General features: G+C 33.9%; 1 protein-coding gene across 5 annotated transcripts in view; it reads left to right on the forward strand.

Moving 5' to 3' along the window:
- Positions 1 to 13,296, forward strand: part of LOC100179724 — a 21,047-nt gene that overhangs the window by 4,742 nt on the left and 3,009 nt on the right. For 4 of the 5 annotated variants that reach the window (XM_018812548.2, XM_018812549.2, XM_026835164.1 and 1 more), the window contains 22 exons: positions 381 to 547; positions 971 to 1,124; positions 1,498 to 1,647; positions 1,774 to 1,918; positions 2,268 to 2,350; positions 2,719 to 2,828; positions 3,247 to 3,437; positions 3,878 to 4,013; positions 4,592 to 4,753; positions 5,338 to 5,509; positions 5,935 to 6,061; positions 6,450 to 6,549; positions 6,896 to 7,097; positions 7,496 to 7,711; positions 8,331 to 8,563; positions 8,793 to 8,895; positions 9,872 to 10,026; positions 10,582 to 10,722; positions 11,122 to 11,272; positions 11,871 to 11,988; positions 12,441 to 12,608; positions 12,895 to 12,990. In XM_018812548.2, coding sequence (XP_018668093.1) covers positions 381 to 547; positions 971 to 1,124; positions 1,498 to 1,647; positions 1,774 to 1,918; positions 2,268 to 2,350; positions 2,719 to 2,828; positions 3,247 to 3,437; positions 3,878 to 4,013; positions 4,592 to 4,753; positions 5,338 to 5,509; positions 5,935 to 6,061; positions 6,450 to 6,549; positions 6,896 to 7,097; positions 7,496 to 7,711; positions 8,331 to 8,563; positions 8,793 to 8,895; positions 9,872 to 10,026; positions 10,582 to 10,722; positions 11,122 to 11,272; positions 11,871 to 11,988; positions 12,441 to 12,608; positions 12,895 to 12,990 — 3,280 coding nt within the window. The remainder of the gene's footprint in view (positions 1 to 380; positions 548 to 970; positions 1,125 to 1,497; positions 1,648 to 1,773; positions 1,919 to 2,267; positions 2,351 to 2,718; positions 2,829 to 3,246; positions 3,438 to 3,877; positions 4,014 to 4,591; positions 4,754 to 5,337; positions 5,510 to 5,934; positions 6,062 to 6,449; positions 6,550 to 6,895; positions 7,098 to 7,495; positions 7,712 to 8,330; positions 8,564 to 8,792; positions 8,896 to 9,871; positions 10,027 to 10,581; positions 10,723 to 11,121; positions 11,273 to 11,870; positions 11,989 to 12,440; positions 12,609 to 12,894; positions 12,991 to 13,296) is intronic. The other variant, XM_026835163.1, reaches the window with a different exon arrangement.

A 13,296-nucleotide genomic window follows, 5' to 3' on the forward strand; every position in this document is an offset into this window, starting at 1 on the left:
GGACTGTGTTTGTATTGCTGTTTGTCAGTGCCATGTGTGTTTGTGGTTTTATTTTAACGCTTGTGTGTGTTTGTAGTCTTATTTTGAGTGGTATGTGTGTTTGTGGTTTTATTTTTACGGTTGTGTGTGTTTGTAATTTTATTTTCAGTGTTGTGTGTTTGTGGTTTTATTTTAACGGTTGTGTGTGTTTGTAGTCTTATTTTGAGTGGTATGTGTGTTTGTGGTTTTATTTTAACGGTTGTGTGTGTTTGTAATTTTATTTTCAGTGTTGTGTGTTTGTGTTTTTTTTATTGTTATGTGTGTTTGTAGTGCTATTATTTTAAAGGTTGTGTGTGTTTGTAATTTGATTTCAACAAAATGAACATTGATGTTTTTTTCAGACTTGCCGAAACCAAAAATTATTCGAATCGCCCGTTCGTCAAAATCTGCAGAATTTGGATTTCAAGTTATGTTTGATGACATCAGAAATTGTCATGTCATAGTTTCTGTGCAACAAGACTCAATTGCAGATTTTGCTTCTTTAAAGACAGGATCACAGCTTATTGAGGTGGACTATCATTTATTTATTCATTCAATTTGTAATAGTTATTCATAATCCGGCTCCGTGGCACAATGGTTAACAGTTTAAACACCCCAGCCTCTAATTTGTGGTTATGGGTTCAAGGCTCGTGGCTGCTACTATTGTGGGCTTATAGGTTCTTGGGCAAGACACTTAACAACAATTGCTCCAACCCAGTGGTCACTAATAGGGTGTCCAAATTATCAGTCATAAATAAAAACAACTAAAGAAAATAATAATCACTCACAAAGTTACATATCTGGTAACTCGTAAGCTGGAATGAGGTGTATGAAACAGAACACCTGTGTTATACCTACTGTCTTTTCCCCGCCATGCACCGGTAAACAAAAGTTAAGTATATGGTGATAATACGTAATGATTAAAAAGAAATTAAAAAAAATATATTTTCAGATCAATGGTCTCATGGCCCATACAGCCTCATCTGAAGAAATCCAGTATAAACTGGATTTATCCGGTAAAGAGATTCGTTTGTTGGTGGTGGATGCCATGGCTTGTGTTATGTATGAAGAAAGAAATGTGGAAATCAACCTTAGGAACGTTGAAGGTAATAGCTGAGTTGGTTAGCGCGCCCGCATTTTAACCAGATGTTAAGGGTTCAAGGCTTGTCGCTGCTGGCATTGTGGACGTAAATGTCCTAGTGGTCACTTATCGAATGTCTAAATTGGCAGGCAGCCATACAATATAAAAATTAATTACCCACAAAGTTAAAAACGTGGTAACTCGCAAGCTGACACAAGATGTATGGAGCAGAACACCTGTGTTATAATGTCCGTTGTTTTCCAGCCACGTGAGGATAAAGCAAGTTACATTCATTCATTCATTCATTACATTTATAACTTATAGTGTAAAAACCATATATAACGACTGTCATTGCCCAGCCACGCTGGGATAAATAAGTCACATACTTCCATTCACAGGGGTTACTGATGAAAGCATTGAATATCGACCAAGACTATGCAAGATTGTAAAAGGAGATAATGGCTTTGGATTCCACCTTTTGTACCTTGAAGATAGAAATGGGGAATATATTGAAGATGTTACAACCAATGGAGCTGCAGAAAAAGCAGGTCTGTTGAGTGTAGATATAGTTTTAACAACTGTTATTTTTTTGCGCTGTATCTTGTCTTTTCATTTAAAATATTCCTAAATCTTTGTAATCAGAGAGACAAATAAAGTTATTATTATTATTGCAGGTTTAAAGATTGGAGATCGTATTTTAGAAGTAAATGGAGTCAATATTGAGAAAGAAAAATCTCGAGATGTAGTTGAAAGAATACGAATGAGTGGAAGTGTTGTTTACCTGCTGGTTGTAGATCCAAAAACAGACGGTTTTTATCGGTATAAAGAATTTTCAATTTCAATTTTCACATTGTCAGTTATGTAAAAATACACCCGCAAAGTTATAGACATGGTAACTCGTAAGCTGGTACGAGGGGTATGAAACAGAACATCCATGGCATAGCGGCTGTCGTTGCCCAGCCATGAGAAGACAAACCAACTTTCATTCAATTTATATTTTGTGTGTTTCGGTGCAAATTTGTTTGTCTTTTATATATTAATGAACATTACTTATTTATATGATCGTGGTGGAAACCTTTAGATAGTTCTTTTTAGTTGTTTTTTATTGTCTTGGAATTTTTTAAATATGAAATGATGGAAATAATAGCAGTAACTTACCGTTATACAGGAAGAAAGCTGTTACTATCACAGCGTCTCTTGCAGCTGACTACTTCGCTGGACGCATTGCCCCAACAGTTGCCACACCAAAACGTAAGAATTAATAAGGAATTTTACCTACTTTACCATTCTATGTGGGTATGTTACTGTAATGTGACACGTTATGAGCCCTGGGGTTTAAACCAGAATTGGCACATTACCTACAGCATGGACCTTACTAGATTTTAAAGCCTGCCGCTGCCCTGAAGGTAGGCAACAAGGGCTATGGTGGCAATGGATGGAAATCTTCTATTAATAGCATGGCGGGCCAGATGCTTCCGTCAACCCCCACTTTGTTGAAATATTAAGTTAAATAAAATAATTAAAAAAAAAAAAAAATGTTTTTATAAGCCTTTAGTTGTGGTTGCGCCACTGACCAGTAATAAAGCTTCTTATCGTTTCAACCTTTAAACTTTACGCAGCAAAACGTAAACGAAAGAGTGAAGTTAAGCCTCGTTACTGCCGACTTGTGAAACGACCGATGGAAGAATTTGGATTATACGTTGTTATTGATAATTCAAGAATTGGACAGGTATGCAGTTAAGCACATTAACAAGAATGAGCAGGTCCAAAACACACAGTGAAGTACTGACAGTGTAAAAGACACACACAGTGAAGTACTGATAGTGTAACTGTTTTTATTGAAAAATATTCAGTTTTGTTTTTATTAAAAAATATTCAGAAACTTATATATATCCTTTTTTTTAGCTGATAAATATTCAGTTTTACTTTTTTAAACTAAAACATACCTTTTTTTACATTTTTCAATTAAAACATATATATATTCCTTTTCTTCACTTTTTCTAATTTAACATATCCATTTTTCGTATAAAATATTTAGTTTCATGTTTTATGTTTAAAACGTTTTTTTTTTATTTTACTGGAAAATATTTTATTTGAGTTTTTAGAGTTAAAACAATAAAACATATCCTAATCAAATATGATTGCAGGTTATTCGTTGGGTAGATTGTGGAGGGGCAGCCGACAGAGCTGGTTTACGTATTGGCGATCGTATTGTTGAAGTAAACGGACAAAATGTTGAATATGAACCTCATCAAAGGCTTATATCAGCGATAGGATTAAGCAAGAACGCTGCACACTTGATTGTGGTTGATGAGGATTATGACAGGGCTTATAAACGGTAAGGAAATTATTTTTTTTCTATTATTATATTGAATGTGGGTGAGATCACGCAGTGCATGCCATTGTACCTAGGATTTAGGCCAGGGTTGGCCGATTACCATACGATTAACAGAATGACAACTGATTTGTGGCCATGATGTTGAGACCCTGTAGCGTAGCACGCCACTGCACTTACGATTTAGGCCAGAATTGGCCCATTACCCCTATTTTTCATCATAGCCCAAATTTTTATCAATCCTTTTTTAAGCCGATTTGCCCTATTGTACGAGTTGTGTCTTTACGCACAATTTTGCTTCTATTAGAAGTTAAACTTGGAAATTGTTAAACAGAATACAATTAGGTTTAAATAAGTTTTTAACTGTAAGTGTGGTCTGCTGTTGTTTTCTCGCTATATCCTGTCTTTTAGTTTTCAATATTATTCAATATTTTCAAATTTAGGAACAAACCACGCCTCTGTCGAATTTTCAAAGATTCAGATGTTTTTGGCTTTGGTATCGAATATATTGCTGAAAATGATGGACATTATATAACGGACGTTGAACCAAATGGTCCCGCTGAACGAGCCGGGTTGAAGGTAAGAGTTTCATACTTTAAAAACAAATAGTTATTACGTTACTATATTGGTATTATGTTTATGTCCTTAGGCAAGACCCTTAACAGTAATTTCTCTAACTCAGTAGTCAATAATCGGTTGTCTAAACTCTAAATGGTCAGCCATACAGAAAAAAAATCGCTCTTAAAGTTACATACGTGGTACCTCGTAACTGGGCACAAGGTGTATGTAACAAAATATCTGTGACCTGTGTTGCAACCAGTGCCATTGCCTTGCCATAGGAGGATAAATAGGTTACATTTATTTATGATACTGTAGTGTGAAACACTGTTATAAATGAAGTAGATACTACTATATGAAACAGAACATTTGTGTTATATTGAATGAATGTAACTTACTTTACCTCTTGTGACTGGAAAATGACAGTCGTTAAACAAGGGTGTTCTGTCTCATACATCACTTGCCAGCTTACAAGTTACCATGTTTGTTACTTTGTAGGTCATTATTTTTTATATTTTTTTTAAAGCCATTAGTGACCATTGGAGCAATAATGCATTTCTTTTTCGGGTCACACCTTCTAATTTTTTTTTGTTTTTAAGGTTGGAGATCGGGCAATTCAAATTAACGGAGTAAATATTGATCGTCGATCACATGATGATGTTTTGTCACGTTTAAGGTCATGTGAAGGTCAAGTCGTCTTACTGGTTATTGACCATAAATCAGCGAAACATTATAAAAGAATCTCGGAGTTTAAGCAAACTGTAAGTTCTATATTATGACATTAATTCAGCTGAATAACATGGCAAAAAAATCAAGAATTTTTAACCAGTATTTCATATATAAATCATTTGTATTTATTAGCCCTATACCATATTGGTCCGAACGCTTACATGTTAGGATATTAAAATACTATGGCCAAATATCAATAATTTTTAGCCAATATATTATATATGAATCATTTTTATTTATTAGTGATATATCATAGTGGTTGGAACAGTTTTAAAGACTGAAGTTTTGCTGCTAATTCCATTTTTCTAGTTGTTTAAATTAATCAAATCTACATTACTGTACTCGATGAATTTTCTAAGTTATCACCCATAAAAAAAAAAAAAACATAAGTATAATTTGTCAGCAGGCACAAAGTGTTTAAAACAGAACACTCTAGTTAGAACAGAACACTCTGTCGTTGTCCCGCTACCTTGATTAAGTTGCATTCATTCATTACTTTTATTTTTTGAAATCAAATTTTTTTAGTGGTTTTTAAGTTTATTTAATAATTTTTGTATTTCAGCTTATTTTTCTGTAATTCGGCTTAAAAGTGTATTTTAATGTTAATTTTCAACAGGGCATGGATGATATAGATTACGATGCTATTTCAATACCGGACGAACCCGTTTTTATTCCCAAAGATTCAGAATCTGAACTTTTCCGAACACCAGCGGTCAGCATGGCTGATTCTATCTCTATGGCTGAAACAAAGAGTTATGCTTCTATTAGAAGTGATGGTTCATTGAAAAGTAAGGTTTAAAAATTTGATCGCACTGTGTATTCTGATGTACAATACAAAGTGCTGTGGCAAAATGGTTAACCTGTCTGACTCTAACCTTATGGGTTCAAGGCTCGTTGCTGCTGCTCCAACCCAGTAGTTACTAATTGGTTGTCTAAATTATCAAGTCATACATTAAAACAAAAACAAAAAAATCTCTCAAAAATGTCTTTTCTTAAAATTACATTCGTGGTACTGGTAACTCCTAAGTGGGTACGAGATTTATGAAACAGTACACCTGTGTTATAAAAATTGTCATTGTCCTGCCGCGCGACAGTAAATACTGTATAAGTCTGTATTCAAATGTTTATATGCTTAGGTATACTTGCTAATGAGTTAAAATAGTGGCCATTTACAAAGAAAAACCATTTCAACTTATTTTTAAAACTTGTTCAGATGATCAAAGAAAGGGCCTCATGCGAGCTGGCGAACCCCGTAAATGCACCATACGTAAGAACGATAATGAAGAACATGGATTCTTTTTGGCAATTGATAGAGACCGTAATGGCCAGATTATAAGAAGGTAATGACAGCTGAATAATATATCAATAAATGGATGTTACTTATTTATCCTCGCTTGATGGGAAACGAAAATTATTATAGAACCTGTGTTCTGTTCTATTTTCTCGTTCTATTTGGTAGTAAGCAAAGAACATTTAAAGAAATATAAAACCATATCTTCACAACTCCCATAAAACATTGCTATTTGTTTAAAACACGATCAGGGTATTTGGATATTATGTGCTCAAGGTGTCCCGTCTTCCCCACCTTACCATATAGTACCTATAGTAGGATGGGGAAGATGGGACACAATTAACATGGTTCTTTGTTTACTACCAAATGAGGTGGGGAAATAGAGTGAAAAGGTGTCCTATCTTCCCCCACCCTACTATTTAATATGTTTCACGCAGGGTTGTAAAAGGAGGTCCAGCTGACAGAGCTGGCTTGAGCGATGGTGATAGAATTCTAATCGTCAATAATGAACCAGTGGAAACATTAGACCATGAAGAAGTAAGGATCTTAACTTTATAAAAAAAAACGTACCAACGAAAAATTAAAATTTGTATATAGATACGTTCCAATGTGATTTAAAACACCAAAAAGTTTCGAAAAAATGGCTCTAAAATAATAACCGTTTTAGTTTCTAAACTATTATTTTTATTTTTTATTATTTACTAATATTTATTTTTTTTGTTGGTATGCCCCTTTGAGTGCATAAAAAAAGTATTTTTTTTTTAAATACCACTACATAATTATGCGTTATTGGTGGTGATTTAAACAACAAATATGAAAAAAAAATTATGTAAAAAAAAATATTTTTTTCTTAAATGAAAAGCAAGTTTAAATATTTATTCAGGTGGTGTCACGAATACGAGAATGCGGCAACGTCATTACTCTCACTGTAATTGACGAACGATCTGACAACTTTACGGTAAAACCTCGCCCATATTTATACCGTATTATGAAGGATAAAGGGGGCTATGGCTTTTATTTGTGGTATGACGACAAGGGACATTTTGTGCAAGAAATTACGACAGGGAGTCCCGCTGATAAAGCAGGTTTGAAATTAGGTTTTAGTTTTTTTTTAGTTTATAATATTCTTTTTTTTTCAAGTTTTTTTCTAGTTTTTTTTAAGGTTTATTATTATTTTTTTTGCTTTTTTTATGATTTATTTCTTTCTTGTTGCAAGAGCATGCTTGCTGCATATAGTACTGTAGGGTTAGATTAGATAGCTATAGTACATAATATCACATATTTTTAATCATGTTTTTAACAATTAACAATGGTCTTTAAGAGAGCTTAGGATACGGTTATATAATTCTGTAAAAGTTCTTTGTTTACTACCAATTGGGACGATGAAACAAAATAAAAATGTGTACCATCTTACCATTCTTACCCCAACCCTACTATATGTTAACATTTAATAAATGTTTTGCTAAAAAGAAATTTCCTACAGGTCTCTGCTCCGGTGATCGACTGGTTGAAATAAATGGCATTAATATTGAAAACGAATCGCATGAAGACGTGTTCTACAGGATCAAGGCTTGTGTTAACGTGGTGACTATGCTAGCCTTAGACACTAAGACATACGTCTACTGCAAGAAAAACGGGATTGAAATTAACGCAAAAACTGCTGAAGGAAGATTCTCCGGGGAAACTGGATGGTCTGAAGGTGAATGAATGAACGAATAACACCGTATCTTACCCCAATATGTCTTTTTATAATTTATTTAATTTATAATCCTGGCGTGGCCGGTTCACAACGGTCGTTATAATATAGGTGTTTTGTTTCACACACCTCATGCTTGCTTACAAGTTAATACTTGCAACACAATTAGGAAATGTAAATGAATAAATGTAGCAACTGGTGCCAATGCACCAAGATTAGCACGCCTGCCTGTAACCTAGAGGTTATAGGTTCAAGGCTTGTCACTGCTACCATTGTAAACATCAAGAACCTTAACCATAATTGCTTGACCCAGTGGTCAATAATTAGTTACACACATGATAACTCCTGGGCACGAGCTGTATGAAACAGAACACCAGTGTTATAACTACTGTCGTTTTCCGGCCACGCGAGGATAAAGAAGTTGTTTTCATTAATTTAACTTATTTATCTTCGCATGGTGGGGTAACGACAGTCGTTATACCACTGATGTTCTGCTTTATATATCTCATGCCCGCAAGTTAATATGTATGTAACTTGTAGGTGAATATGTTGTTAAAATAACAATCAGGGAAATATGGTCTTTGGGTACTAACACAGTATATATATCCTTTTTAAAAAATAGGAGACATGAAAAAGAACGAAGCTGTGAAAACGCCGGAGCAAAAGAAGAAAAAAGTTCAACACGAAGTTGTATTGAGGAAAGACAGGAATGAAGAAGGTTACGGATTTCATCTCGCCTTTTCAAATTCTTTCTCAGGAGATGATAATGGTTTAGGTGGCCACGTGGTACACTGGGTTGGAAAGGGAGGGCCCGCTGATTTAGCTGGAGTCAGAGATGGAGACAAAATTATAAGCGTTAGTTTTTCGTTTGTTAACTTTTATTTTGATTATTTATTTTTTTGGCGTATTATTATTTCTTTAGATGTATTACTTTTTTTTTCTATGTATAATTTTTTAATTTTTATTTTTTAATGTATTGTTTTTTTTAATTTTTTGTGTATCTTTTTTGTTTCTTCATATTTGTTTTAATTTTTAGACCCAATTTTTTTTTTCTTATTTTTTTACCTTATTTTTATTATTTTAGGTGAACGGGACCAATGTTGTGGAAGAAGACCATGAACAAGTTATGGTTCGAATACATGCCAATGGACAAAACACTGTTCTTCTTGGAATTGAGTATATAGAAGGTTAGTTATACTTATTTAACTTATTTATTTTTATTTTAGTCAATTTTTTTAATTATATAAATCAACAACCTAGCCTTCCCAAACTTTTTTGCTCGCAACCCCCTTTTTCTCATCAAAAAAAATAATTTTAAATGTTTTCATTCTAAACAATTCTCTCTATAACCCCTGAAGTTTGTTACGTGACCTACAGTTTAAAAAAAGCTCTGTTCTAATGCGCACCGTGTAATACCATGTATAATGGCTTAGTGTATGAAACAAAACACATGTGTTACTGTGATAGTGTTTACTTTTAGTTCTATTCTCCACTGCGTTAAACTAAATGTTCTGGTCGGTTTGGGAACACTAATAATTATCGTGCGACGCGTACACTAAACGCGCGTCATTAACATTCTTTTGTTTCTTGTATAATTCTTCGTACTCGTGTAAAGTCCTACTGTTGTGTTAGTCTTACTATTGTGTTTACTTTGTTTACTGAGACGTTTGTTGTAAGTTAAATAAAGCCTATGATCAATTTTGTTCATCTAATAGGTTTCTGACAGTTACAACGACTGTCGTTGCTCTGCACTTAATTACCAAGCATTAAATTTTGTGGATGTCTGTTTTAGAATCTGTATGATGTATCTTAATGTGTGTTTATGGATATTAAACTAAAACTTTGTATAATTATAAATAAGTGTTTTTAAAATGTGTTTATGAATATGAGTCTGAAATTCTGTAGATAATTGTTTAAGAGTGTATATGAAGTAGTTAAATATGTTTTTAAGGATATTCTATTCTATTCTTTGAGAGTGAGGTTCATGTCAAGGACTTGGGATTTAGGCCAGATTTGTCCCATTACCTAACACCCAGAAATCCCATTTAAATCGTTCATGCGACTGGTGCCACTCCATTTCGGACTCCATTGCCAACACAGACCAACCAATTTCATCCGCAACACAAAGTTTATGGATAATTAAACTGAATTTTTAAATCACAGACGTAAAACCCCCTCATGATGTTGAAATCTACAAAGAAAATGATTCATTTGGTTTTTGTCTCTGGTTTGATGAAAATGGTCATTACATTGAAGATGTGACTATTGGTTCAACTGCTGATAAAGCAGGTTTAAAGATTGGGGACAGACTTATCCAGGTATGGTTCAAAACTTAAATTTAATTTAGATAATGCCTTTGAGTGGTAGGGCAAGAACAGTCAGTATAATTCTTGTGTTTTGTTTCATCGTGCCCGCTTACGAGTTATACCTCATGCCTGCTTATAAGTTGTATGTCCCTGTATTTAACTTTGTGGGTGGTTATTTTTCGAGAAATTTTTTGCATGAGTGATAATTTAGACAACCCATTAGTGACTACTGGGTTGGGGCAATTGCTGTTAAGCGTAATGCCCAAAGACACATACACCCTTAATGGTACCAGCGACGAGATTCCTGTGTTACAGTTTAAAACCAAAAATTCGTTACCTCTTTTTTCCCCTATAAGATAAATTTAGTTTTACATTAAGTGACTAATAAACTTACTGTCAGATAAACGTTTTTTTGAATAAAATTTTCGACATTAAAAAAGTTAAATAAAACTTACCATCGCATAAACTAAACTAAATAAAAATTTACTGTTACAGAAAATTCACTTTGGTTTGACAAAAATCCACATTCTCAATTCGACTTTAAACTGAATTTGGCTTTAATTTTAGGTAAACGGGAAAAATGTGGAAAGCGAAACACATGACGCAACAGTGGAGTTGGTGCGATCCAGCAAAGATGTTGTCGTGTTAAATGTCGTCAATGTTCGTAACGAAGAAGTTCGAAAACTGACCGTCGTTAGGACTTGTCACGTAAGTAGATACCTGTGTTTTTTTTAATTTGGTAAAGAAAATCATAATAATTAAAACAACGAAGGGAAGAAAAACAATAAAGGGAAATTTATTAATTTTTTGGAAGGCTCCTGTTCTCCACTTGGTTCTTTAACTCATCGTACTGTTGCTCCAATTGGACGATTTCTGTATCGTTAACGTCCACCTTAGCGTCTTCAGAAAACAATAACTTTATTGTCTCTTCAATTGCGGTAGCAAATATTTAGAAATATTTCAATCATAAAGACAGGATATAGCAACAAAACAACAGTTGTTAAAACTCGCTTCCATTTGACACACATATTTACATTTACTTGAAAGAAGCATGCTACACCTAGCTGAAAATCTAGTAATTTTTTATAAATTTCCTTTTTTTTACAGGTGTCAAAATACGCTGGGTCCTATGGGTTCAGCATACAAGAAGACGCACGGGGATTATACATTGAGTTTGTAAAACCGTCGAGCCCTGCCGAGCACGCTGGTTTGCACATGGGGGATAGACTGGTTGAAATTAATGGTCAAACTGCTGAAGGTTAGTTATAAATGGAGAGGTCAAATCAGTGGTTCTTAAACTTTTTTGTATATGAATTGTTCAATGTCTGGTAAAGTACTACAAATTGCACATTTTTCTGTCCTGTCAATTGATTGGATTTTTATTGGTAGCTCATTTACCCTCTAAATTCGAGGAATTCAATGAATGTAACTTGCTTTTCCTGGAATGGTAAAAAAACAACAGTCGTTATAATACTGGTATTCTGTTTCATACACCTCGTGTCAGTTTACGAGTTATCACATATGTAACTTAGCGTGTATTTTTTTATGTATGGCTGAAATTTGGACAACCCGTTTGTACCCACTGTGTTGGAGCAATTGCTATTAAGTGTCTTGCCTGAAAACACATACTCCCACAACAGTGGCAGCGACAAATCTTGAAGTCATAAACTCTGAGTTAAAGGCAGACATGCTAACCAATGGGCCAGACACTTACAACAATTGCTCCAATCCAATGGTCACTCACAAATTATTGGCCAAATAAAAAAAAATAAAAAAAAATTGAAAATAGTCACCTACAAATATGTGTCATGATATGTATGTGTTGAAAAGAGAAAACATAAAAACATTACATTCAGGCTTGGAGCTCTCAAGCGCGATCAGAATGATTATTCAGTCTCAAAGCTCAATTGATATCATGGTACTTTCGTCGAAAAAAGAAACTACAAAAACAAAGACATCGAACCCAGGACTCAAGTACGTATATCCTCAAAAATTTTAATTCGGTATTTATATGTGTAACTTATTTATCCTCGCATAATGACTGTGCTTATAACACAGGTGTTTTGTTTAATACATCTCGTGCCACCATACAGCTTACTATGAGTGTAACTTTGTGGGTAAATATTAGTTTGGGCGGGAGTTTTGTTTTTTTGGCTTACAATTTGTACAACTAAATAGGGGGTTGAAGCAATTGCCGTTAAGTGTCTTGCCCAAGGACTGATACACCCACAATGGTAGCAGCGATAAGCCTAGAACCCGTAACTTGTATGTTAGAGGCAGACACGTTAACTACTTTGCCGCGATGCCATAATAAATGCTTCTTCTTTGTAAATATTAAAACAATTGTCAACTCTCTTTTTCTGCGTTATCGTGACCGAAGAGACAGAATAAATTTCATTCATTATTTTTTATTTTATTTTTTACAGATTAAGTCGAGTAGTTGATAATCCATCCACAACTTCCATATTCCACCAACTGCTTGGAAAAGAAGAGATTGATTATGTTGTGGAAAAAAGGGAATATGGGAATGCAAGAGAAGGCGAGAAAAAAGGATCTGATTTGAGAAGTTCAGAAAATAAACCAAAACGTGACATGTAAACCATTTGACATTTTTTAAATGATTTTTAGCGGCTTATCTGGTATAAAAACGCAGTGTATTTCTAACTTTTCTGCTACCATTTCTATCAACAAGACTTCTATCAGAGAATGTAACGCAACAAGATGGCAGACCAAATGTCCGAAATATACTATGTTTTCATACCAGATGAGCCGTTAAAAGAATATTTACATTATGCCTGGTAGCCGAAGTTACAAAATATTTCTTTAAACTTTTAAACTTAGATATTTCTTTAGTGTTCCTACAAACACATTATTTTTTAGGCCAACAAAGGTTTCAACTTTGAGGAAACATGGAAACAAAAAAATGAAGAGAACTTCTAGTATTAAAAAGAAAAAGGGAATAAAGTTAAATAAAAAGTAAGACTAAAAACTCAATAGATATAGTTTGAATTGTTTTATATAGAAAAACTTACACTGGATTAATTTACATCTTTAAACAATCTTTTAAACAGCACTGACGATGAATTTAGTAAAACTAAAGGTTTAAGATTAAATTCGTATTATGAATGAATGATTGAATGAATGTAACTTACTTTATCCTCGCGTGGCTGGAAAACGACATTCGTTATCACACGGGTTTAACACCTCGTGCCAGCTTACGAGTTACCATGTATGTTACTTTTTTGGTGATTATTATTTTTTTTTTTGAATTTTTTATTTTTT

Source organism: Ciona intestinalis, chromosome 7, assembly GCF_000224145.3.
Source record: "Ciona intestinalis chromosome 7, KH, whole genome shotgun sequence".
NCBI classification, from domain to species: Eukaryota; Metazoa; Chordata; class Ascidiacea; order Phlebobranchia; family Cionidae; genus Ciona; species Ciona intestinalis.